The 27,755-nt window shown below is 41.4% G+C and overlaps 1 protein-coding gene across 11 annotated transcripts in view; it reads left to right on the top strand.

Moving 5' to 3' along the window:
- PATJ (PATJ crumbs cell polarity complex component) overlaps positions 1-27,755 on the top strand; it is a 143,090-nt gene that overhangs the window by 55,632 nt on the left and 59,703 nt on the right. For all 11 annotated transcript variants that reach the window (XM_048946051.1, XM_048946052.1, XM_048946050.1 and 8 more), the window contains 7 exons: positions 601-721; positions 2,210-2,360; positions 3,625-3,696; positions 4,542-4,719; positions 5,593-5,703; positions 6,449-6,526; positions 9,519-9,636. In XM_048946051.1, the coding sequence (XP_048802008.1) occupies positions 601-721; positions 2,210-2,360; positions 3,625-3,696; positions 4,542-4,719; positions 5,593-5,703; positions 6,449-6,526; positions 9,519-9,636 (829 nt within the window). The remainder of the gene's footprint in view (positions 1-600; positions 722-2,209; positions 2,361-3,624; positions 3,697-4,541; positions 4,720-5,592; positions 5,704-6,448; positions 6,527-9,518; positions 9,637-27,755) is intronic.

Here is a 27,755-nt window from a genome sequence, read left to right as displayed (position 1 = left end):
AGTAATGCTGGGTGCATCTCAGTGCTGTACCCTGATGGTAGGGACCTGTATTCCTCAAGGCAAATTCCAGACCTAAACTCTGTAATCAGTCTGTCCTGTGTTTTAATTAACAGCTGAGATCTGAGTGCCTCTAATGGACACCAGTTTATCTTTTAGTAGGTTTTGGAAGGTTCTATTTTGTTATGATGTACAATGATTGTACATTTCCTTGGGTGAGGTACATCCTCTGATTGGTGTATTTATAGCTATCCTATACTGTTGTCCTCTTTCCCATCTGTGACCTCTGAATTCCCTTCTTTTCTGCAAGTTCTGGTTGTTTGATATGTTTCAGTAATAACCAAAGTCAAGTCAAGCCAGGGCCTTCAGCAGCAGTGTCAATGAAATGAGCTCCCTCTTTTCCTCACTGTCTTTAATCTCAATCAGTTCCTACAACCAGGTGATGGTGCAGCTTTTAGGTACTTACAATAGTCCATAGTTGTGTGGATAGGTAGTTATATAGCTGAGAAAATGTGAATGTTTGCTGTACAATCAACATTCCTGTCAAATATATCTATAGTTGATCCTACTGCTTGCTTTCTTCACTTTTTCTCCTCTCTGAAGTATGAAGAAAATGCTAATATAACTTCACAGTCTTCTGGAACCATGGCACACAGGGACTACCAAAAAGGCCTATTGGACAGTGGAGCTACCCAGTCAGGATCAAGAAACAAAGTGGATTTAGGTTTGTAAGAAGTTTTCTTTCTTCCTTTCTTCTTTTTTTTTTCTTCTTTGTATTTACAAATTGAACTTTTATACTGAAGCATGAATTTATTTTCAAACTTGCAGATGATAAAACATTCAAATGAAGATCTCTACAGGCTAATGGCAGTTTCTGCTTCATTTTCTTGCTTTTTCCACCAAATGTTTACCTACAGTTATCATAAGTAATACTGAAAGTTGCAGCAGCTTTTTCCTGCCTGTGGAGAGTCACATCCCTCTGTGTATCACCAGGAGGATTTCATCCATGGTCTACTTTATCTTCTCTGGCAGCTTCATGTGCATCTCCAATGATGTCTGACTTTGAAACAGGCGTGAAACTTTCTATTTTCCATACTGTCTCAGGGCAGTGAGGTTGCTGTGCCTGTGTGTGAGAGCTTTGCCCTGTGGGTTTATGTTTATTGTGTGTTTATGTGTGTAAGTTCTTTACTAGGAGAGTGGTTAGGCCCTGGAACGGGCTGCCCAGGGAGGTTGTGGATGCCCCGTCCTTGGACGTGTTTAAGGCCAGGTTGGACGGGGTCCTGGGCAACCTGATCTGAATGTGTATGTTTGGTGGCCCTGCTAGGCAGGGGGGTTGGAACTACATGATCCTTGAGGTCCCTTCCAACCCGGGTGATTCTGTGATTCTGTGATTCTGTGTTCTCTGGGCTCTCACTGGTGAGCTCTTAGTGAGAAACTCAGTCAAGGCACATGAGTGGTAATGGACACAACAAAATAACAAAGTGACTTCTTGGCAGAAGAAAGGTTTGGAGGTGGATATTTTCACAAACATTTTCTTTAGACTTAATCTGGGTTGCCACAGTTTCATTACACGAGTATATATAATTCAAGGTACCTCTTCAAGACCGAATGAATTTCATCCCCCCCTAAATCAGTTGTTAGAGTTTGGTATGTTGTCAGCAAATTAGTTTATCAGCCTGCTTGTGGTAGCACTCACTGGGAGAAAAGGAGTTCTTTCTATTCTTTGTCACCTGCATCTTGTACAGCAGACACTCTGTTAACCAAAATGGCAGACTAATGACTTTAGCAAGGAGCTCTAGTGATTTAATTAGTGTTTATATTTATGGCACTGAAATGACATTAGTCATCCATGCTGGATCAGGGCTTTGTACAGCTCTCCTTGCATGAAGGATGGATGCAGGATTTCTAATCATGTTTTTGTGAGAAGCATATGCCATGCAAGCTGTATGTAAGCATGTCTCGATTCCAGTAAGATCTGGCATTTTCTCTTATTACCTGTCTGCAGGTCAGAAGCAAGGTGCTATTAAAGATAGATAAATCAGCATGCTTTAAATTTCCTGCAGAAATAAATACTCTGTATCTCTGAGCTTCTTGATCATCTCTCACCATTCACATCTGGAACATGATGAGCTGAGGGGTTTATTTGCACAGGCGATAGGTAGATGCAGAGACAGAGGAAGCAAATTTTACATCTAAACCTTTACTTCATCAGGTACAAAACTTCATACGGACTCTAAAGTACCCGGTTTCACTGTTGACCTAGAAGGTGTTGAAAAGGAAGAAGGGGAGGATTACATGTTTTCCAAGAATGAAAAATCTGTGAGAGTGACCACCTTACCTCAGCCTAGAACAGTTTTGTACAGGTATGGAGAAAGATTTCAATTCTCAGATGATTTTTGGTTAATGCTCGTAACTTTTTTCTTGCTTTACCTAACTGATGAATTGCTGAAAGCTGTGGGAAACACTGAGATACAGGCCACCCCCAGTGTGTGCCTTTTACCCAAGGAGCTGAATGTTTGCCTTACAGTCTTACTGAATTCTTACATCCCATGTTTCTTCCCCTGAATGCTGGCCCACCTGCATCACTTACCCCACAGTTAGGTGAGAGCCACAAGAGTGGACGTGCCCTGGAGAAGGATGTAGGCTTTCCTGGCAACCCTGGACATCACCTCTTTTAAGAGTTCTCCCCTTAGCTCTTTGTCACAGCTTTGTCCTCTTGTTTTTTGCTTTCTTTTGTTCCTTCCCTTCCAGAGTTTAGCTATGACCCTCACGCTTGTGCAGGAACACTTTAATCTTGCCGTAGTGATGACGAACCTTGAGCTGGCACTGCTCACAGATAGTTGCCACTACCATAAATTCTCCTACACTTCTCCCACCAGTTTTGGGTGAGCAGGTAGAGGATCAGCTTTCAGGGTCTGTTGGCTCAAATTCTCAATGCTTCTCTAATTAATCTGTGATTTCCCTCGGTCTGAAAGCTGCTCAGCAACATGTTGAGGGGATTATTTCTCCAGTACAACATCCTACTTCCTTTTTGCAATGTAAAAGTAGCGTTTACAGCTCTCAGGGTCTACAGAAAATGTGTGCAAGGATGTACTGCTTGAACCTTGCTGTGGGGGGCCCGCAGTTTGATATTTCAATTCCTATTCTGTGACTAGATGAGTCATACATATTATAAAAGTTTAATTAACACCCCGTTCTGGGGTGTTTAATGGAACACACAGGACCTGTTCTCCAAGCTGCAATACAACTGGCTTTCTGGTAAGCTAGATTGGCTTTACCATGTTTATATCCCTCTGTAAAAGTCACAGCATATTTATCAGAAAGTAAAAATGACTGCTTAAATAGACATTTCAAATAAGGTACAGCAGTGGAGATGTGTATTTCACAGCACCTTGTACATTTGGCCAGTCCATCATGTTTCATTCATGGTGCATTCCTTAGATACATTTAAACTAAATACAAAAATTCCTGCTTAGTCTGTTGACTGCACATTTAAACTGGACTGTTTGAAAACGTGTTGCTGTCTCACTGCCAGATAGAAAATATGCAAGGAATTGTGACCTGGGACAGTTAATACCTTTTCATTATTATTTTTCTTGTTCTTCCCCTCTCTGTGCCCCCAATTAGTGAATTACCTGAAAGAGAAGAAGGAGAAGGTGAAGAAACTCCAAACTTCAGCCACTGGGGACCACCTCGGACGTATGTTCATAAAGTTGCATCATTTCTTCTCATTTGTGTTATGTCTTAATTTTTGCGAGCCTGATCATTTCTTCTTTTTTCTCTCTCATCCCTTTTCTCCCAGTAACTTAAGGTACTTTTGGACCTTAGGCTTTCTTAGATACAGTGTATTTTTAACAATGTTCTACAGAGCTGTACTTTCTAGTTATATAACTGTCTTGGGAAAGCTTGATATGTTTGTTGATGACCTACACATTTATGTTCATTTCATAACTATTAAGTGTGAACAGTGTACACAGTACTTCTGTCTTCATTTTCATGGGTTTTCTGCTAAATTCTATGGTGTAATTGGAATTGCCAAGCCAACTTTAGCCCCATTCTCATTATGCTGCTAAAACTTATAGGTGAGCTGATTTTATGGTCCTACATACAAAATGATTAAAACAGTTCAGCTTAAGCTGATTAATATGCATCTGACACGTGGAGCCAGCAGGCTGCATTAAATTTGTTTATTGTTTTATCATTTCTAACATACCATTTGCAGTTTTTGCCATTTCCAAACAATCTAATCAAACTGAAAACGACTGAGTTTGTTTACTTGAAGACCTGTCTGTTTTACTGTGACTTTTTCTAAAATAAAAACCTATTGGAAGAGCAGTAGGCCTGGGCTGGCAGTAACTCTTTTTCTTATTGAGGGGTGAAGACAACTGAGGGTGAAAAGCAAGATCTTTTGTGAGCATTCATAGGCTTCTGGCTTCATCTCTTCACTCTGTTAGATAGTCTTGAAAGACCAAAAGCTTACATTTATTTGGGGCTTTGTGTTTAACTGTTTCAAGCTGTTAGACTTCTGCATGTATTTTTTTCAGTGTTGAAATCTTCAGAGATCCTCATGTGTCTCTTGGAATAAGTATTGTTGGTGGACAAACTGTCATAAAGCGCCTAAAGAATGGAGAGGAACTTAAAGGGATCTTTATCAAACAAGTTTTGGAAGACAGCCCAGCAGGAAGAACAAGAGCTTTAAAAACTGGAGATAAAATACTTGAGGTAAATGCAGACAAACCTACCTTTTCATTTGAAAAAATAAAGTTTGACTCAGCTTTGGAAGGATGGAGGAACAAAATACATCCACCGCTTTGTGAAGTATTGATGGCTGTGTTTTGAAAACCAAAAAAATACCCCTGCTGTCTTTTCTTTTTTCAGGATTTAACTGTGGAGGTTGTTTAACATTCTCCTGTATATTTAAGAAAAGGCAGGCCCTGAGAAATGAAAGAAAATAAAAAGACTTATATGAATGAATAAGAAGTAGTAATTTATGTTATAACTTGCTATGACTTCTAGGTGTGCGTTACAACATATGGAAGAGTTTGCTGAAATATATGGGTTTTTATTTTGTGCGTGTTATTTTGTATTTGTTAGCTGGTTTGTTGTCTGGTTTGCTACCATTTAAAGGAAATGGCTGATTTCAGCAAGTGCCTGAGATGAGAATGGCATTGTCACCTTGGGATTCAGAGATAAACGAGTAAAAATCAGGCCAGCCAGAGATGAAAGCCAGGGGTGGCATTCCTGTGTGTACTTTCGGGTTGTGTGTGATGTTTTGAAAGATGTTTCAAAACAGATTTAGTTTACAAACAGGTAAAATCTGAACGTGTTATTATACCTACCATTCTCTGACAGTCTTGTTCTTTGTTTTTTGGAATAGAACAGTTGTTTGACAAAATATGTGGCCATCCTTATTGTGAATGCTAGCTAATATGCTTTTCTTTAAACCAACCAGGGAAAATCCTGCAAAAATAATTTCTATTGACTGCTTTTGGAACCTTCCTCATATAAACTAATCTTCTGTGAATGTATGTGATCTCTTTAAAAGGTGCAGTTGAAATAACAAACTATCTAATAAAAACAAATGATATTTGTTAGGTTTCTGGGATAGATCTACAAAATGCCACGCACGAAGAAGCAGTAGAAGCTATCAAGAATGCAGGAAATCCTGTTGTGTTTGTAGTTCAGAGTTTGTCTAACGTACCAAAAGTGAGTTTATTTCTATTTTTTATTCCAAAATTTAACAAATTTGTTGTATGCATCTTATTTTAAACTTGGCTAAATTTCTTTTGGCAAGATCTGACAATTTGTGTCCCCATCCTTTCTGTTGGAATTTCTGCTTGTAGACCACATCCTTGCTTACCTGGCTTGATTCAAAACCTTGTTTCTTTGGTGTCAATCAAGTTGATGTCAATGTGTTGACTAGATATTAATTCAATTGTCCCATCTGTAAAATTGTATCTGGCCCTGTGTATTCTAATTTGTTTATATTTCATAATGTAAAAATACACTCAGTTATCCAAATGAACAAACTATGAAATGATGAGAAATAGCCATATTGGCACCAGCAACTCCATGTAAAATGAGTCAGCAAAAAACCTGAAGTAGTCCTTCAGCAGTGAGTTGAATTTCAAGAGATTTAGCATCTCCTCATCTTCAAGGTGAAGGCAAGAAACCTCTTAATGCTTCTCTAAGAAAAGGCATATGATTCAGAGGAACATTTAAGTGAATGAGGAGAAGAGGCAAGGTGTCAAACAGTGAGCACAAAAACTCAGTGTTTGTAATTTCAGTGAGAACAAACTCCTCAGATGCACTGCAATGCTCTTCCACATAGAAAAACATGAAGAGTGTAGAGTGTGCTGAATGGCTTTATTATTGTTATTACCTAACTTTCAGGTGTTTTGCAGCCATAACAGTCTTTTCTAGTGTGTGTGTAATATGTATTGTTTTACAGGTGGTTTCTGCCATACATCCTAAGGGATTCAAAGTCATCAAAGATCAGGATGGAAACAAAGAAAGTAAGAGTGAAAAGGTATTTATTCCGTGTAATGCTACACCCAAGTTTTCCTAAATCAAGTGATACTATAATGTGTTATAATGGTATGGTAAGCCTCAGTGAAGTCTGAAGTGAAACCTCAAGTGCTTTGTTGAAATTTTTTGATTCAAGTAGTTTTTGCCAAATTTCTGCCAAATGCAAGGCAGGATTCAGGCTCCCCTGGTGGTTCTCCCCTGGTGCTTTATATTGGCATTTTTCTGGAGTTGCTTGTCTTGCTCCACGGGGAGGCAAATTGATTCTCCTTTTTCAGTGGAAATAGAGAAATAATAACATGCACACGGATGATATCCTTAATGCGAGGCTGTCTGAAATTCAGTAAAATTCTGTTAGAGGATAATTAAATCAGGTAGGTCTCCCATGTTTCCTATTGCTGTGTAAAACAAGGAAATGACCAAGTGGTCTGCTGCTGGCTTGCTGATTGTGAAGGCATCGCAGTAACTTCTACAGCAGATTTAAAAAAAAAAAGAAAAAGAAAGAAGGAAGGAAACCTGTTTGATATAAACCTGTGGATTTGTTTTAATCACCAGAGTAAGGGAAAAATTTAATTTCTCATTTTTCATTCTCAGCCAGGTTGCTTTAATGGCATAAAGTATTTCCCTGGATGCCTTTCTTCTAGGAACTGAGTTGACCTCTGTAGGTTAGGCGCACCTTGGAGGCTGAAGAAGCAGTGACAGAATTAGAGTCAATACAATAACAATAAGTAATAGAGAACACAAAAACTCTTGCTCAGTGCAGTTTAACGTGCCAACAACAAACATGGCGAGCTTTTCGTTTGATCCTGCTCAATAATTTTGTTTCTTGTGTAACCGAGAAGACCCCCTTATCTCTGAAAGTTTTTGTAAGACTTGTATCTGTCAGATCCAGATGCTATGAGGCTCGGTTATTCCCCTCTCCCTCCCCCTCCCCAAAAAATCAAGATGTTGAAGCTTTGCTTTCATGCCCGTGGATAATGCTCACAATGAAGCAGTTACAATCCCCTTTTCTTGGTTTTGTTATCGATATTTCTAATCTCAGAAGCACTCATCCTCTTGCAATGTGCCGCCTTTAATCTCTAGGACTCCAGCGTGTTCCGTTCTATAGCGTTTGGAGGTTAAAGAGGGAACCTAATCTTTCTCAGACCTTTTTCATCTATTGGTGCTGTAAACTGGTGGGTGGAATATAGAAAAGCATCAGTGTCTAAATACATAGCTCCTTTTTAGCTTTGAACATGAATTCACAAAGTAGTCATACTGTGCTGCAGCAGGGGCATCTCAGAGTTGGAACGATTTGCTATTAGTGGATTACTGGTCTTGTGTCCCTGTGGGAAATCACTGATATTTCTAGTCCAGTCTTCAAAGTCTCACAAAAGAGTTTGGTTTGAAAGTTGCTATTTCTGTCTGAAAAAATCGGCTTCTTCCTGTATGCTTAATGAGCTTTTCAATAGTGAAGATTTTTCTCTATTTAAACACTTGAAACAATTGAGCTTCTTGTGGACAAATCGGCTTTAAATTCTTTTGCTGATGAGCTGTTTTTAGCTGTGTTTTTTTTGCCATTGTCTTTGCTGGGAGAAGCTGTGCTAGTTCAGAAACACTGTGTAGCAGTGTAGTCGAACATAACAGACACACCTGGATTCTTGGTGGGTTAGAAGTGAAGTACAAAGCTTGTCCTGAGCCATAGCAAGATATTGGGTAAGCTTGTGTGTCTCGTGTCAAGTATTTACTGTCATAAGTGACTAAGGGTCAAATTTTAGGCTTTGAGTTGTTAGCAAATTACAGAGATATTCATTTGTCATTGGTAGCTGGAAGAGGAGCTGCAGGTTTTCCATGTCTGTGTGTGTGGTAATGTTCTATGTGAGTCCTCTGACGCTCCTTGAACCTTCTGGATTTCGTACAGCTCTGCCTCTACCGAGATCAAGCTAAAAGTGCCAGAGTTATTTGGTGTACTGTATGCTTAGGGGAAACAGCTGCCAGGTCTCCGAGTGCAGGGGTTTTGCTACCATTGGACATCTTTCATTTATTAGTGTTATGCCATCCTCAGTGCAGCATTTTTCTGTAATATTTTTTTGAACCGATGGGATGATGCCAGTCTTACCTCAGAAAACACGTGTAGCTGACAGTGCAGTTGGCTAGTTGAACTGCTCCACAGAGATTTAGGCTCAAGAGTTTAGAAATCTACATGCAGGTTCAGCTTTCATTATACCCAACAGAAAATCTTATTCCAGATTTGATGTTTGGGTGTTCTGCAATTGCCAGCTATAGCAAAACTCATTATAGGCATTCGGGCCGCTCTAATGGCACAACGCACTCGGTGTTCCCTTTCTAAAGTGCATCCTGCTATTAGCAGTGAGGTTGCATGGGATACGGTTGAAAGCAATTTGGTGAAATCACATAGCCAACTGGGGCACTATCAGTTACTGTGAGCTATAAAACTGTTGCTTGGACAAAGGAGTGGCTGTTGTCATTAGATCCAGAGCCTGTTCTTATGCCTGCCATGCGCCGCTATATGCATCATTACAGGAGCTGTCTCTATTTATGCGAGGTAATAGAATTTGACTGTACATTATAATTCTATTATTATTATTATTAATTTTAACCAAAATGAAGTTGAGGGTCTGAATATTACTGTGGCACATAAAAACTGAGTTCTTACTTTCAATATTAAAAGTTTGTTGGCTTCAGACAGTAGAAGACTTGGAGCATTTCTAATGAGAAATGAGGGTATAGTTTAGTGTTTATTTTCAACCCTTGGTTAATATTCATATTTTCATGCCTGATACACAAGTATTTTGTCAACAACTGTTCGTTCTCCGTTGTATTTTTTTGATGTTTGCTGTTCCTTCTTTTTCTGTTTTCTTGCCTGAAAAGTCTGTGCTCCAGACTTCAGTGTTGTGATTAAGTGCTATGTATGAACACATGGAGCTAATAAGATGTTTTTTTTCTCATGCGTGGAGGATACGAAGCATGTAATTATTTTACTTTGAATCCATCAGAGAAAGTATGGGGCCCCACCTCCAATGAAACTGCCACCTCCCTACAGAGCACTTGAAAGGCTGCACTCGGAGGAAGCCAGCGTGGATGAAGAGGAGGAGGAGGATGCTTGTGCAGAGAGTAAGTGGTGCTGCAATCATTGTGTCAGATGATGTTTGTGTGATGTAGATGATACAATAAGCACATCTGCCTTTTTCTGCTTGTGTTATGGAAGTAGTGCTGTGTGGCAATAGGATCGAATCCTTGTCCTCACTGAGGGCTGCTGATCTGTAACTTACCCGGCCTTCCCTTCCCAGCCAGGATCCTATAGCTGTCTCCTGGATAGATAAAACAAGGGCTCTGTTTTCAGTCTAAAAAGGTCTAAGTGAGCTGTAGAGTGCTTGCTTTGGCAGTGGTGTCAGCCATGGAAGTCAGACTTCGTGCTTTACCCTTGTAATTTTGGTGGTAGCTAAGTAGTCCTAGGCTGAGAACCCTGGGTGCATGGTCCTCACCCAACAGAGCCTGTGGTTGATATGGGGCATTGCTATTCAAACACAATAGTTTCCTTTAAAATGAAAATAGGTTGATTTATTGTTTCAGTGCTGTTCTGAAGCTTTGTAACATCTTTGTAACATCTTCTAGGGAAAGGTTCTGCAACTATCTTTGTTTGTTTGTTTGTTTTAAAACAAATTGCAATGATTAGTGCATTCAGTCATTCAGGGACTTAGAGGAGGACATGGTGCAACTTGAGAGTTTTCCACAGCATGACTGATATTCCACAATACTGCTTTATGAATTCCAACTTTGGGTAAATGTAGCACTGTTATCATAGCTTGTCTTGCACAAATTGTTTAGGCATATTAAAATCACAGATAAGAATAGAAAATTATTTTCTTAAATGAGACATCGTTGTTTTTTGTTGTTGTTATTTCATTCTCATGTACCAAAACAGCATGCTTGTTTGTTAGCAGCAATGACGTTTCTCCTCATCTGTTTCTTGGAATGGGTTTTATTTTCCCAAGGTAGGACCAAACCAAAGCAGACAGATGCCATTGTAGCTTTTGCCTTAGGAGCAGCAGGTATGGCTCCGACCCAGTTTAAGCTCTGATCCTGAGGCCTGCTGAGGGGAAAGCTCTTCCAGCTGCTTGCTGACTTCCTCCTCCTTGCTGGCAGTGGTGTGCCATTGGAGAGATAATAAATGAGATTGGTTGGTTTATTGGTGGAGATCAGAAGGTTTTGGAAGAAGAGGAAGGTGTTTTTTTTTTGGTGTTTTGGGTGGTAAGTGGTAGTCAGGAGGAACACTTGATCTGAAACTCAAGCATCTCAGAAGCTGTGGAATGGACTTCCACAGTTTCTTTTCTGTGATGACTTGAAAAACAGTTTTCTCTGTAAATTTGAGCACAGTGTTATATTTGTGACCTACTTAGTGTCCCTAATTTTTGTCCTGATTCTTCATCACCATCCCAGCAATCTCAGTCCAGGAAAGTGCCTGCCCTCTTGACAGTGCCAGTTTGCGTGTTCGTATCGGTCTATTTCTTGTCCACTTCATATGCTAGTTCTGTGTTTTTTGTGAACTTAATAATTTACTGAGCTTCACTGAACATAAGGTGAACTTAATAATTGTCTTCTGTGTTTAGAAGATCAGGTGTCCTGAAAGGAAGAGGTGTCATTTCAGGTGAATTCATGTCATAGCCTCCCCTTCTTTCATTTACACCCCGTGGTTCTCAATCTGTGCCAATAGTGTGGAAGACCTTAGAAGGGCATTCTGAGGTTGTAGAGCTGTTAAGTCTGTGTACTCTACTTGTGCTACTGATGGATTTAGTTATTTACTTATTTAGCATTCTTATTAATACAACTTAAATGTCATGAGCCAACTCATCCATTTCTTTCATACGACAGAAATAGTCTACTTGCTCCACTTCACACTTTTTCTTCATGCTTCTATACATACTCTCATATTTTGCCTCATGTTCTTCATCATTTCTCGTACTGAAAATGAAAGCAAAGCACTGTTAGACTTCCTACTGTAAAACAGAAAATATTTCTTTCCTTTCTACCCTGTCCTCAATGCACTGCAGTTTCCATGTTCAGTCTGTTTTCCCCTTAAGGTGGCTGAATAACCTTTTGATATTGATTTCCTTTCCCCTCTGGGGTTTAAACTCACTTGCCTTTTTGCAGTGCTCCCTTTTATTTCTGCTTTTCCATCACTGAAACTGTGGCTTTCATTGCTGGCTCACTGTAACAAACAGGCATTTCTTGTAGGTGTTCTGCCTTCTCTTTTCAAAGGTAGTTTTTCATCAGAAAAGGGTAAATCCTTGTTGGGCGCCGAACTTGGTTTACAGACATTTCATGCATCCTTCATGTTTCTGTGGTTTAAATGCTGAGCTCCTCTGGCCCTGCAAAGGAGATCCAGAGTTTTATTTATTTTTTCAAATAAGTCTTCTTGCATCCTTAGCTTCAGACCTGCTTCTCTTTATATTCCGAATTAATTTGAACCATTAATATCTCAAAGATCATTTTCCAAGCTCCTAAATAGTGTTTTGCTGCATATTGAAGGCAAGTTGAAAATAGCATTTCCTCCATATATATATATTTTTTAATTTCCAGCGATACTATCAAATGTGAATCAGTCTCCAGCTCTGACTGTGTAGTGCTGCTTGTTTACTCTGTGCTTTGAGTTCACTGTTTTAAGGCTTCTAGTTCACATTTTACAATACTTTGGTAAAACTTGAATCCTTTGGAGAGGAATGGCAGTTACATCTGTAACAGCTGGGGAAGACTAAGCGTACAGGATTTGTAGAAGACAACTTGTTTCCTTGCTTGCTTATTTAACTGTTTGGCAGACCAGCTTGGTGATTCTTCATCCTGCTGCAAAAAGAGCCTTCAGGAAAGAGAAAAAAACACACAAAAAAACCCTGAAAATATTACAGTGCCAGGTGATGTTGGAGGATGTCACTCTCCATAAGGATTTATTCTTTTTTAGGTTTCCCAAATGTTAAAAACATCAGATTTCGGATAGAATTAAAAAAAATAATAAATAAATCAAAACAAATAGAAGGGAGGGAAAGCATACAAAGGAGCCATTTGTATGTAGGAGCAGCTGTGCTCCAGACTGTGTCAATAGGCATTGGTGTGTTCTTTTTCTTTTAGAGGCGGACGGCCGTAGGTGTGCACTAAGAGTCTGCTAATAGACTAATGTGCACCCTGTTGTGGCTTATTGCTGTAATGAGGGGTTAGTAGTAAAAAGAAGCAGAGGAAATGGATGGGCAGAGCAGTTTGTAATGGAATGTTTTGTAAGCTTTTCCTTGGGGCATTCGTAGCTGTACAATTTGGGTATATTTTTGTAACGGAGTTGAGGCAATCATAACTTGAGAGAGGCCTTTAAAGACAATTAGAAAACTGGAAAGACAACCACTGGAAGAACTTGGAAACTTGAATTTGAATTGATAATTTATTTTTAGTAAAAGTTCTTGTCTAGTTAAGAGGCTGAGATTGATCTGGTGGGTTTCAAATAAACTTAAAATAATAAAAATAGATAATAAAAAATAGTGAAAGGTGACTAAGATAATGGAGTAGATGCTGCAGCGCTCAGACTTCCTGTCTGCAAGGATGTTTGACTGTATCTAATAAGGGGATAATAATGTCCCCTTTTTTCTTTGTCTGCAGATAATGCAAAAATCAATGGAGCTATAAGAAAGCATAATTATTTATCTTCCTAACACACTTTTGAGGAACGGCGTTTCTTCTACTGATTCACAACTTCTTTAGTGTTTCAGCCACGTGTTCTCTTCTGTGGTCAACCTGTGGTTGCTTAGGGTGACAGAGGGGCAAGCCTCCCTGTGTGCATGGGTTGGTTTGGATGAACGGACCCAAGGCTTTCACAGCTTCCACAGCATCGGTGACGTTGGTACTCATGGGAGAGGAGGATGGCTTTCATCAGAAACAAAAGCTTAAAAGATGGTAGAGAGGTCAGCTGAGGCTTAATGGAGTGTATGGCCGAGCACATGGAGAGCTTTAGGCGCGCCCTCGGGAAGGTGTTTGGGTTCTGCTGTGGGTGAAGATGACAAAATATCATTGTGCCTTTGGAAAAATGCCAGAATGGTGAGCAGTAGCTAAACAAAAGCTTTTGATAAAGCAGCTTAAGCCTTGAGTATCCAACAGTTTGGAGTTTGCCTTATGTAAAATGGTGCTAAAACAGAGGAGAAGAAATTTGAATGTGGAGGCTGGGGGGGTGGCAAGCCAAAACCTGTGATCTCCAGGTGAGGCAGCTTGTGTAGCCAAACACTGCCTCTCCAATAGATGTCACTGCAACCAACAGCAAATAGAGAAGATGTTCAAAGAGTAAGATGTAGCCTGGAAAATGCTTCAAGCATTAGGAGAATAAAATTTTGGGAAAAAGAATAACAATTGCAATAATTAATTGTCTTAAATATATTAACAAGCGTATTTAGTGCAGCGCGTTTCTAAAGACCGTGCAGGAGTCAGGATTAGACAAATAGAGCAGTGACTTTATTTTCTTGCTGTGTTAATCTCTGTTTAATATGACTGTACTGCTAATCTGCTTTCCCTTTTCTTATTCTGACCCATAATTAGCTAAAAATGTGTAAGTTTTGTAGCCAACCCTAATAGAGCATCCAGAAGGGCTGTGCATTCCAGGCAGACAGAAGCTGCTGTGCCACATGAGGATAGATTACAATGTTGGTGTCATTGCAGTTTGGGGCTGGGGGTTCGTTTGGGTTCCTGTAATTGTGCTGTTTTCTTCTCTATTTGTGAATCACGTGCACAATTTTCAGGATCCGATGAAGTACTGCAAAAGGAAATTACTTTTTTGATGAATTAATAGTAAAATTGCAGCTGGGGCTCCTTGTATTTTTTTTCTTTACTGTGTGCTTGTAATAATGCGCTGAACAGATGGCTTTGTGTGTGCTGTGATACATGTTCTAAAGAAAGGACAATGATCTTTAAAAATGAACAAATTAATGGCATTACCAAAATAACTGAGAATTTTGAGTTAATTTAAATGTGCCGTTTGGAACAGAGAATTAGGAAGGAATTCCCAAAATGAGCGAGTGTCTTTATAAATGTAGGAAGATGTTTTATCTCTTTAATTACTAAATGAGGGATTGTGATTCTCTTCAATATTTTGGTTCAGCACGCTTACTGCCGTGAAACTAATACTGCTATTCAGAGTTGCAGTGAAATCCAAGTCAGGATGAAGTTTGAATTTTTCCTGTGCTTCTGATAACAGATGGGTTTTGTTTTCTGACACGCTAAAAACCAGCAGCAAAAATCCATGAATTCCTATCAGTGCTGGGAAGCTGCACGATTTGCAGCATTGGTGAACAGGGTGTTTAGTGGAGCCGTTTGACTGAGGAATGCAATTTTTAACCCCTGTTGTTTGCCTGAGAAGGATGCTTTGATAAATAACGCCCATTAACCGTTCCTTTGCCATGCGGAGGGCCATTAAGCCTGGCAGTACCTGCAGCTCGCAGTGACACAAACAACCATTTGAGGTGACTCGTGTTGGGGATAGAGATGTCATTTGAATGCTAGCACAGCCAGGCAGTGCACAAACAGCAGCCGTGGAGCATCAGTGGGTCAGATGTGGGAAACCAGGGATCTGCTGCTCCCTGCATGCTTGCATAGGCAGCTTTCATCTGCTGGCAGATGTAACTGTTAGCTTGTGGGTAGCTTGAAATTAATATAATTGATGGCATCTCATAATAGAAACAGACAGACGGTTTGCCCTTAAGGAGAGAAAAATCTCAGGAAAATAGGCCCAAGGTCGTCAGAAGAAAGACGAGCACTGAGCCTGTGTATGATGAGGATTTGAGCTGCTTACAGCACTGAATGTTTGTCAGGAATGCAGATACCTTGAAGTACATGCTGGTACAGCAATGGTACAAGGGGGTTTCCCAGGTAAGGATTCGAATCTCTCTCTGTGTTGTGTTTGATTCCAGCAAGTCATTTTGAGCATGTTTAGTGATATTTTAGAACTAGGGAAGTGCTGGAGATGAAAAAATAATGGCACGGATCTTTCTTTTTTTTTTTTTTCCTCTCAGTTTGAAGCATGGACGTTTAGCATGATTAGAATATTGAATGCATTTAATATCTTTAATGTATTTTGTCTTCTGGTTCCTTATAAATCATTGTTTCTGCTGTGTGTTGCTGCTGAACATTCTTCTATTCAAAACTGGTGCGAGCACGCCAGTGCTTCAAGTATAAGAATTCCTAGCATTAAATTCCTTGCTGTATAGAATAATCTACTCTTCCATAACTGTTATTGTAATGTAGAGACAGATGGCTGAATTTTCTTCACTTTGCTTGTTAAGAATGTGTTAGGTAAATGTTTTTAGACTAAAATAAAAAGCTGCTGGGAAATCTAAACTGAATATTCAGCATTTTCGTGGTACAAAGAGGCAAAACAAGAAGAAAGCAATGTGATAATAAACAAACGAGCTATTTGCAATGAAGGATAATCTAATCCTTAAATATTGCCTTAGATTGCATTTGTTCTTAGGTATGATCTTTTCTACCAACACAACCCAGGTATCCAGAGAATAGCATTAAAATGCAAGGCATGAAACATCCCGATTTGATGCTTTAAGGTTATTAAATGGTTTAAGGCATGGTGCAGGAAGCTTGCATTGCTCGGGATCTTTGATCTTATTCAGGTGTCACAGATAAGTAATTTCATGTAACTCAGAGATAAAGATAACATCTGTGGTATAAATCTGCATACGCAGGTATTGCTGTGCAAACTTGTTAAGAGATGATGATACAGGTACGTCTTCATATCGCTCAGTGAAGAGCACTTAATATCACTGCAATGACCTGCAACTAAAAATATGTAGAAAGGATGCAAATGTTTAAAGAAAGAAATGAAAGACAAATATTAGCCTGTAAAAGGTTATTATGTGCTTATATCCTTAAATGTCTGATTTTTAGATAGGAAGATCTCTTTCATCATTACCGTCATAAATTATGTCGATCAACTGCACCAAAAAAAAAATAATAGAATAAGCTCTACTTGTGCATCGTGCCTTGTCCAGACTAGCAGAGCATTGCTTTTAGTTGGAATACAGAGTACATTGTTTGCATAATAGCTCTGTTCCAAAATGGTCTGTTTGGTTTAAACAGTAACTCGTCCAAGTATGTAGTGGGAACAAGCTTCTAACAGCAGGGAAAGTAAAAATGTGAGATGACGATAATTTTATTCATTACAGATGTTACTTAATTTTCCACAGTACTGCAGTCATTGAGACAGCTGTCCAGAATAACTTCTTTAACTGTTTGAGGAAGTTGAAGTATTTTTTTTCTCCCTTGTCTTAAGACTTGATTTTCCCCCATTCAATGCAGTGGCTTAGAGGCTAGTCATCAATTTACCTTCTGCTTTGTGAGACATATAATTGTTCTTTATGAGACTAGCTGGCATTGAAAAGCTATCCAAAATATTTCTCTGTAGGTGTGCTTGCTGGACTGTGCTGTGACGGGCTACTAAAAATTGTTTTGTGGCATGTAGTGGTCACATGCACATTGAAAACAACTGCTAAGTTAAATGACACTAGGAAGAAGATGTGTGCATGAAATATCTATTATCTATATTTTATCTAGATATCTTTGATATCTAACCCAGATGAACGTATCAGTTATATTAGCAAATTCAAAATACCTCTACTATATTGGAGTTGGAAGAGGAATTGGTGATGGGCTGGAGTACAGGTAGTTCTTTCTGCTACCCTAGAAATAACAATGAGCCTTTTGTTATCAGGGTATTGATAGATACGTCTGCTTGCCTCATGAGTGCTTAGAGATCACAGCTTGAGCTTGCCTGTCTCTGTTTCTCTCAAAAAAAAGTTACCAGAGGCAATATTTAAGCCTTGATTTTTTTGGGAGGAGCCCAGTCAAAAGAGCAGCAAATTTCTGTTGCTGTGAATGTAAGAAGTGCAACCTCTGCTGGACAGGGAAGGAGGGAAGGTCTAAGGAGCGAAGCCCCCAGAGCCAAGGATGCTGGGTGTAATGGCATCCCTCTACAGACAGCTCCAGCGTGGGCTCCCGTTCTGCATGGGTCTTCCAAGCACCCACAAGCAGCAAGGGGCGAGTGCTTCTGTCAGATACCACCACTCCAGTTGAGCAGCTCCACAAGGGAACATTTTGCCTCAGGAAGGTGTTTCCTACAGGTGCATGGCATGGCAGGTACATCAATCCGTAGCATCTTGGTGCTGTGTGCTCCTAGCTCTCTCTCTGCCTACCCGCAGACCTACAGCTGTGATTCAAGATTCATAAGCATCATTGGCTGGGGTCGTGTTGAGGAGGGAAAGGAAGGGGGAGAGCAGCATGGAGGAATGGGGGTTGTTGATTAAAAAGCGCAACTGGAAAACAGAGAACGTCAGAGGAGTGCTGGGCTGTTGTCTGGGGAAAGGGCAGAGCTTAAGTGTGCAGGAGGACACTTGTACACGTTCTTCTGTGTGCACACAGTCCAGCACAGAGCCAGCAGCCTCTGCTGTCCCTAGCAGTGGTGCCTGAGCAGTCCAAATTCAGCATTCTTGTTCCAGTGATGAGTACTGCAGCCAGGTGACAGAGCTACCTGTGGGTTACTGCTGGGATGAAAACTTGACTTTGTCATACTGTTTTGTGATTGTTCTGTTGACACCAAGTGTCTTCAACTTTCTTAATGCTTTCAGAGATCTTTTCTCATCCCTTATCTGAAAAGTAAGTGTGTTAGCTATCACTTCTGTACAAATAGTTCATCTTTTATCTGAGAATTCAGGCCCACCAGCTTAAGGAGTATTTTCTGACCTATAAATGTTAAATTTACGAACCAGGTGCTCAATAAATGAGGTGGGAAGTTGTCATTTCCATGGTGTGACAATCCTAGGAGTATTAGGAGATATTGAACATAAGCTCTCATATCTGTAACACTCTGTTACTTAGAGTGGAACCACATAGCTGAATTAGGAGTAATTGGAGGGAAATTCCACAGAGTATGTCAGCACAAGGCATTCGTTTGTGTCTGCAGGTGGGGTTCAGTGGTGCCTCTTTACACTGTGAGAGCAGAGCTTTTACTCCATCCAAACTGTTCTTAAAGGTACTGTGCTATTTGGTGTCCATCCCTCCTGGTGCTCTGGGAGCAGACAGCAAGCAGTAGCATTCGCTATACCTTCAAACAACATCACAGTATTCCTGTACCATATATGCCTTCAAACCTGAGCAATTTTCCTGTGCTAAACTGTAAACTTGAATACACGCCGTGTTCTGAACCAAGAAAGTTAAATTAATTTTAAATCACATCAAGTCTAGCTGTAATTTCCTCCATTTTGTAACCTGTTATTCTCTTAGGGATGCAGCAGGTTATTTGAGGATTATCACAGTATCGTTTTGTTGTGCATCGTTAATGCTTTTGAATAGGCAAAGCAGCAGTTTTAGAGCAAGACCTTGTTCCAGGATTGAGTTGTTAGGTGCAGAAGATGTGATTTTTGAAAAACTGTTTCTCAAGGGAAGAAATCCATTAAGTGAACAGCCCGACAGAATGGCGAGCAGTCAGCGAGGTGTCACCGGAGGGATGAGAGAAGAGCAGATGGGAAAGAAATGAGATGAGCCCGGGACTTGATGGATGAGGGAGCGAGTAGAGCTGTATGCAAGGATGAGCACAGGCAGCAAAGAAGCGAAGGCCAAGGATGATGTTGAATGGGGTTTGGGGAGGCGTGTGGAGCACAGCAAAGCCTCTCACTCACAGAATGTGGCAACCCTTCTTTGTGCACACTAGAAGTTAGTTGTGGTGTGGTGAGTTGGTGGGACGTATGGTGGCACACGCTGGGCAGCTGGCCTGCTGGGAAGGGCAGGGCAAGGCAGCAGAACTCTCTGCAGCTGTTGGCATTGGGGCAAAGCCATAGTGCAGCCCTTCCACCAGCCCTTGCTGGGTCGGTGCTTCTGCTCCAGCAATACTGCCTGGTCCTGGGTACCTGAGGACAGATCCCTGAGACAGATGGGTGCTGTGCACGGCAAGGAGCTGAGTGCAGTTGTGAGGAGTTTAATGAGCACTTGTGTGAGTGCTGCAGCTAAGGAAGCTGGATTCCTACAGGTGTGCGTCTCCTGCTGACGTGTGTGTGTTGAGGAAGGTGTGAGCTCTGATTTAAGCTTTTCGTGTGACTCGAGCATTTCTAAGGGCTTTCTCTCGTGAATTCTGTGGTGCTTTAATAAAGTGTGATCTCACACTGAGGCCTTTCCCTCAGTCTGGGAATTTATCAGATTTTTCTCCCCTGCACAGCTGCCTATTTTTGTGAACCTTTTATAGTACCTTTGAGACCTCTGTTCCACTATCAGATCTGCATTAAACTTGCCAGCAGGTTCAAAAGTGCTGGGACAGGAGCTTGGACGCACAGCTTTGTTTCAATAAGGAAGCAGAATAAAATGATTTACCACCTTCAAATTTATATTTTAAACTCTTCATTTGTGTTATTAATAAACACTGGAGTGTAGCCAATGCAGTGCAGTTGGGAAGGCTTGCTGTCTGTTGCAGCTTGGCTGGTCTGTTGGCCGTCTTGGTTGGGCATGTGAGGTACACAAAGCATCTTGATCCTTCTGGAGCCACAGTTTCTAGAGGTTAGATGGCCATTTGAATTTTAACATAAAATCATATTGAAGGCAGGGTCCAGGGATTTCCAGCTTATAAAAATGACAGTTTATCCTTGAGGAGCAAGACTTGAAAGGCTCTGGGTCATCCTCCTTTAGGCTAAACTTGCACAAAAGAAAGCATCAGTTGAATATCAAGCTGAAAGAATTACAGTAAAAACCGCCATATCCCACTCGGTTTTCCTTGGAGCATTTGTTTTTTAACTCACTCTCTCAGTTGATTTCCTTCTCCAGTCAGAATTGGATAAGTCTATTTAATACAGTGGAGTTTATCCCTTCAGCTCTTCCTCTTTGGATAAATCCTTGGAGATGGATTTTTTTAATTATATTTTTTTTTTGCCAGAGGGAAAAGAGAGCGCTTGGCATACTGCAAGTATTTTTTGCAAACACATCATCAATTTCCTGATTATAATTATGCTCATTTAAAAATGCCCAAAGCTTAGTGCATTAATATCTTTATTTCATTAAATACTTTGAAGTGAAGCTGTGTGTTACCTGCTGACATATTTTTGGTACTGAAAAACCTGTTAAAATTCTCTGTTTGTGATTTTATTTTTCTTCTGCAGAGAACTGAAAGCCTTGCTCAGCACTGCTTAGGTGCAATGTGCTATAAGCAAAGGTGTCTGACGGTAATCCTTCACTTTATTTCACTCCTTGATGGTGAGAAATTAGGTCTGCTGCTTTGAAGAGGTTTAGAAATTTCAAGATAGTGTTTCTTATACAAAATGCTGTCCTACTTAAGTTATCAGGTTGTGTGATGTCATAAACCGGATTTACTGCTTGAAGAGACTCACAGGACAGCTGATTAAATAAGACAAATGATTTACTTGGGAAGAATATACAACTGTGTTCTGATTTCACAGTGATTTCAGTTGGTGGGTTTTGTGTGGGGACGAATTATCCATTCATCTGTCCAGGTCCCCTCAGCTCTTGGAGGAGAGCAGCTGGCTGCAGAAGTGTAGGAGCTGCTCTTTGTCACCAACATGCTCTGGCACATCGATCCCAGTTCTTACAGAGCTGATACTTTCTGTGGCAGAAAAATCTTCCTTAGCAGAGAATATACATTTATTTTCAGTTTATATCACATAAGAGAATTTAAAATAATTGTAAACAATAAAACCTTGCTTCCTCAGTTTAGTTTTTCAGCTATATTCAAAGTCTTTACCTTGTCATCCTCCTGTAATGCTCTGTTGTTTCTCAGCCTGAAGCTCCTCAACATGAGACAGTCTCACAGCAGGCAAGTCCCTGCTCCCATCCTCCCCAGCTGCTTCCCATGCTGAATGCCTGTTGCCCTTCACTTCCTCAGCCTGCCCAGCTCTATCATCCAGCAGAAAGCTGTGCCCTACAGCTCAGGAATGGTCCCTGGGTTACTGACCTGCACAGGCTCACAGAGGATGGAAGGTCTCCTCCTCCAACTCTGCTTCACATGGAACTTCTCTTGGGCTAAACCCATGGTCTAAAAGTAAGAGTGCTGTGTTCGGATGCTTTGCTTTCTTCTCCTCTGTAAGGCTTGGAAAAGTCTTCACTTTGGTGTACAGTTTGAGCTGAGGCACTGGCTCAAAAGTGAAGCATGTGGGCTGAGCACAAAACAAGTGATGGAAGCTGTGGGCTGTGTAAGGGTTGCTCTACCATGCCAGCTGAACCCAGCTGTAAAGCAGCCAAAATGTGTATGTGGGGGTTTGCAGATTCCTTCTTCTGAAGCAGGAGGGGAATGAAGGTCTGTGTTCAAGGTGGGAGGTGCAGCCCAGCTCTCGTGTTGGCCCAGCTTTGTAGCTTGGTGGCTGGCTTGAAGCTCAGCTGCCCCAAGCTGCAGTTAGCACACCACAGAAGCACTGAGCTTTGTGTCAGAAACCTCGCTCAGAGATGCGGAGTAGGTCTCTCTCTGCCTGCCTCATCTTGGACAGGAAGCTCTGTGTAGTGAGCCAACAGTTGCCCGCTGCTGGCTTTACCATTAGCTTGTATATCTGTTTTACATGTAATGCTTTGATGAATGCATTAGATAGCATAAACAGGATATACATGTGAGCTACAGACACAGAAGATAGGAAAGATAAAGTAGAAGAATTGTTAGTGGGTATTTCTGTTAACAGAAGAGGTTTTAGAGTGAATTTGCAGGTACATATTTATTTTGTTTTTAGGCATAGAGCTGGAAGCCTCCAGCACTGCCAGGTGTTGCAGTCATTTTTCATTTTCACTCTTCATTTTACCTCAGCAATCAAAGGCAAGTCATGACACTGGGAAACTCAGGATTACGCTTGAGAGAAAATCAAAACCTCCAAGCTTTCCTTGATGTTGTAAAAAGCTTGAAAATGTAATTCAAGTGCAATTTGATAGCTCAAAGAAACCAGGGCCTAGAACCAACCCAGGCTTTCTCTTTCTAAATATCATGTTTATCTAACACGTGGCTTCCTGGCTGTGTACCCAGAGCTGTTCAGTGCTGGGCTGGGTGTGCAGCACCCCAAAACGCAGCACAGGGATGGCCTTTGGGGATGGACCTCTCAGCAGCAGAGGGAATGGGAGAGCACAGATCCTGTGCAAAAAGCGTGGCGGGTCCTAAAATGCACCAAGTAAGTTTTAAATGGCGACCTCTAATCTATTAACATAGCTTAAGCAACACGAATAAAATGTTTGGGAAATGTATGTGTGCACCTAGAGAACTGGGAGAAATCTGGACCTAGGGCTGCCTGAAGCAACGCCCTGTTCTATCTGTAGCTTACTCAGCTAAGTCAGTGGGAATAAAAATAGCATATCAAACTCGAGCAACTTGTTAGAAGCTGGAAAAGGATATTTTTCTTGTCCAGCCTGTTCATAAAACGAGGGGTGTGAAGTTGAGAATTGTCAGTTTGCAGATGATGGAAGTGTTTGTGGCCATGGTGTGTGAGGGCAGAACCTCCTCCGCAGTCCCTGCGTGGCGCTTTCCCTTAACAAGGTGTTGGTGAAGGCCCAAGGACAGACAAGAGGAAATCTTTGACAGAGTGGGAATTAGGCTGTTTAGAAATGCTTTTGATCACCATACAACCTTGGCTGCTCTCTGCTGTGAGCAACAGTGCTGTTGTTTAATATTCCAGTTTTAAATGAAAGCATACTTTAGTAAAAAAGTTTTCTTCTATTAGTCCTAATTGGTATATGTATTTTGTTTTGTTACAAAGCTATAGCTTGTGTTTTAATTGCATTCTAATTTCCTTTCCTATTCAAATGTTACGTATCACCAGGAAAAATATCTAATACATAAGAAATGTTTTCAATATCTGATATAGGTAATAAATATTGAGCATATCAACAGATGTGCATTAAATTTTGTTTTCTTAAGTACTTCCACAGTGTTTTATCCCCAGAGTTGGCATAAGGATGGAACAGACTATATGAATACCAACTTTTATCGGAGATGAATGTATTTTGAGGTGCTGGAACAGCTGCCCAGAGAGGCTGTGATTGCCTCCATCTCTGGAGGTGTTCAAGGCCAGGTTGGATGGGGCCCTGGGCAGCCTGGGCTGCTATGAAATGTGGAGGTTGGTGGCCCTGCCTGTGGCAGGGGGTTGGAGCTTCATGATCCTTGAGGTCCCTTCCAACCCTGGCCATTCTGCAATTCTGCAAAATAACTAAGAAGTAAATATATATAAAAATAATGTGTAAAATAGCTGATTGTTATCTCTCTTTCTTGGGCCTTCTTGATGTAAGGCATTTTCCTCCCTGCGTTTTCTGGCATAGCTACGTGGGTGTTTTCTAGGGCCTTCCAAATCTGGATGAGTCATCTGACTTCAATATTTTCTAATTGTTGTCACAGCATATTAAAAAAAAACTTCTGCATAAGCAGACCTCGACCACTGTCACTTTTTTTTTTTAATGTATAAAAATTGAATTCAGTCTTTGCCAGCTCAGTGTGTCACTGCATTGCTTTGCTGCAATGCCAGGCTATGCTGCAAACCCTTGTATTGTGCTCCTTTCTGCCCTGCTCTGACCTCCAGCACAGAACAGTTTCTCCATGGCGTGGTCTTCAGCCAGTTCACCAAGTGTGGGTAGTGCAATGGCTTGTTTCTGCAACGTTTTCAGCTTTATGGCTTTCGATCTGTGTTTCACCAGCAGCGATGATTTCCCTGGAGATCTTCCTAGAAGGATTTTCTTTAGATCTTTGGGCTCATCAGTACAGGTGGTGTTCTCTGGTCACAAAACCTTCGTTGCTAAGTCCAAAAGCTTCCTGTTTTTTACATCCTGTTTCCCTTTAGATGCAGGAGGCTCAGGCTCCTGTTGGAGGTTCCTGACTTAGGTGAGTCACTGTGCAAGAAACATCTCAGCATCCTGGCTTTTGAGAGGTGTCCTCTGCTTCCCTTTCCAGTTACTTGGGGCTCTTCTGCAGAGCCATCATTAGGTAACAAACTTCCAATTTTTGACTGTACTATGGTGCTGTTCACTTTAATTAGGTGTGGTGCAGAAAGATACCGAGATAATAACTGTGCCGTGGTCTTTTTGTGGGAACATCATTATTTAAAGATGAAATACCATCAGCTCAAGTTACACTGTATTACTGTCAAGGGAGAGAGAATTTAAATGTTGCAGTGATAATTTATCAATGTTGAGACCAAGCAAAGAAGCCATGGATTTAGAGCTCACCCAGTACTCCCTGTTCAGACCCAGTCATGCTTAGTCTGCCATAAGATGAAGGAGCAGCTCTCAGATACATGCAGAGAGAAGGGACTGGGAGTCCAGCAGGACAAGGTGGGCCAAGGGAAGCCAGAAATCCTGCTCCTACCAGAAAGAGTTGCTTAGAAAAGAAATTGCTATCCCAATTGTGAGACTTTTTCCAAAATTTCTGTGTGATATAGATCATTGAAATGTCTTCTGTTGAGCAACCTGGTTTTGTGTGCGTCGTGCATCCTTACAGAGTGTTGACAGTGCGCTGTAGCAGCCACAGTGCAGAGGCCAGGACAACAAGCCACGTGTTCTTTGAGCTGTTTCACGTTTCCTTGAGCCTTTGCAGATGGCAATCAGTATCTCTCAGTGTCTTACGTTGTGAAGATGTACTGGGTTCCTGGAGCACTGTGTTGGGTCTGTTCAGCAAAGCAGGACCTGCTCTGTTCTCAGGGTGCATGTTGCCGTCCCCGTAGGTCAGCTGGGGAGCTGGCAGCTGTTGTATTGTGGCCTCAGAGGAGCATATTGTATGGCAGAATGAAGAGCAATGTTACACAGTGCAATATTTTTCTGTGTGATTTTTTTCAGTTACCTCTTCAACAGCTGAAAACAAGTCTGCATGAGCTTTCTTTGGAGGCTCCCCCATTTTTCTGGTTGTCGCTGGTTTAAAGTGCCTCTGCCTTTTGTGGGTCTGAGCATCAAACATGCTGTGATATATTTTTATGCATAACTACTTGTTTCTTAGACAAAGTGGGCTTTGTCTAAGAAAAAATGCCACTGCTGCTATCTGCATTTGTTGCTATTTCTGTTCCATTCTGTGGACTGTGTTCAAACACCAAGGGGCAGCGTGTGCTGAGACTGGAGCAGTTCTGTCTCCAGTCTGGATGCCACATGTACCAGCCATGAAGCAGGGCACGAGGTGCATGTGGGCAGCCTGTGCCGGTTCTCTCCACAGAAGGCTGTGGGTGGTGGGGCCTTCAGTGGAGATCAGTGCCAGTGCTCCATGTGAGTGCCTGACTGCGAGACTGTGGCACCCAGAATCGCTTCTGAGTGAACCCAAGTGCTTTAATAGGGTTAATGTCTAATTTGCAAGGCAAATGAGTGGAAGTATTCTGTGCAGAGGAGGGGAGATTCCCATATAATTAGCAATTATTCACATCAGGATGCTCAGCTTAGCACACGTTCACTAAATCATCTTCAATGTGTTCAAGGTCTCGGATCAGCACGAGTAGGCTCGTTATGTGCTTCTCATCTAACTGAAAAAGCAGAAAAACCTAAAATATGCCTTCCTCCCTCCTCTGAGATCTTAAATGTTGTATAAAGAAGCAACAGCTTCTAGAAGAAGCTTTGGATCTGAAATGGGGGGAAAAGTAGATGGCAAAACTCCATTTGTTTGCAGCGAGGTGGTGCAAGCAATGGAGATGCTCCATTATGCTCTGGGCTGCAGCCAGGGCTGAGCACCACTTCTCTCTCCTGTTCTCTTGGCTGTTACAATTCCTGGGTTGCAGGAAGAAAAAAAATATATATGATAACTGTTTCTAAATGTCAGCTGCTCATGGGAATGAAACAAAATAGTACTTGTTATGGATTGTGGTGGCTCGTTATACCTTTCTTCCTCAATTAGTTAGAAATGACTGGTGGGGTCTTCTCTCTTCTCTCATAGGAAGAGTGATGTGAGAGACAAGAGGGACAAGTTTTTGTGGCCATCTGCAAAGCCATTGCGAGCATTTGCATGGTGTGAAAGGAGCAAAGCAGATGGGAATCTGAGCTGAAGGATGCTGTTGGAAGAGAAGGAGCTCAGAGATCCCAAATAAAGCCCTGAATCTTTCAAACATGCAAAAGAAGCAGTCCTCATGCTAGGGTATGGATTCTGTCATGTGAGAGCGTAATGCTTGTTTTCACTGGAGAGCTTGGGTGAGTTGTGTTTGTGAGGGTAGGAAAGCCAACAGTCACTGCTCCTTTCGAGAAGGCTGGGCAGCAACTTGTGCTTGTGCTCTCCTCGTGTGTTCAAAAGCAGTGCTGTACTGTTTTGGTGCATGGTGTTGTGGGGAGGAAGGGGAGAGGTCAGCTGTGCAGCTCTGTTGTGTATGGCAGACTCAGGCTTGAGATGTGGGCATTAATTAAATTATTTGCCAGAGAATAATGGGAATGCTGGGTTTTATTCTTCTCTGGGAGTCATTGGTAAATGACTTCTGAATGGTGTACATGAAGCAAAGCATCACCGGGGGGGGGGGGGGGGGGGGGGTGGCTTTCAAGGTGAGACTGCAGGAGGTGCTGAACTTCTGGACCTCAGTGGAGCCCCTTGGCTGCCCCAGTCCAGCCCAGCGTTGCTCCCTGCCACCCTTTTGCAAAGAACTGCACCTACAAAGCTGCTGGCCCCAGCAAACATCATCCTCCTCTCACCGCTCAATGGAGGACTGGCCATAGCACAGAGTCTGGCTCTTCCATTTAGATGTGCCAGTTTTGAGTAGGTCTGCCCTATTTTCCCCTCGTGTGTTTGTCATTGAGAGAGGAGTGCGAGTGATTTTACGGAGTTTAAGAAAGCGTTACAGAAATCATCTTCTCTCTGTCAGTTCGAAGCTTATGAAAACAGATGAGTGCATCACTTTTGAGATAAGGTTTGAAAAACTGTCTGCCTCCTCGGAGCTGAATAGAGGGCTAGTGGGAAGATTAAAACAATAAGCTTATTATATTATTAGTAGTGGGAGAATTCTAAACCCCATTTGTTCAATTACGGTCCCTTAAAATATGCTTATTTAGGTTCTTGTAAATTGTAATCAGTAAATTAGACACGCTGCCCTCACAGCTTGAGGGTTAGCTTTCAAGGGACTTCCTACTTCTTTTTTTTTTAATGTTTATAGTGAAATGAAGAAGGGAATTAGTTGTTTGATATGCAGGGCTGGCTCTGTTGGAGGATGCTGGCTGCATTCTGATGCCTATCTTTACTAAAGCAGAACCAGCAGCCGTGGTGCTGCAGCACTGCTGCCTCAGACTGTGGCCAG

This window comes from Lagopus muta, chromosome 5, assembly GCF_023343835.1.
Source record: "Lagopus muta isolate bLagMut1 chromosome 5, bLagMut1 primary, whole genome shotgun sequence".
NCBI classification, from domain to species: Eukaryota; Metazoa; Chordata; class Aves; order Galliformes; family Phasianidae; genus Lagopus; species Lagopus muta.
Note: the sequence above shows the minus strand (reverse complement) of the source record. Positions and strands in the feature narration are given on the sequence as shown.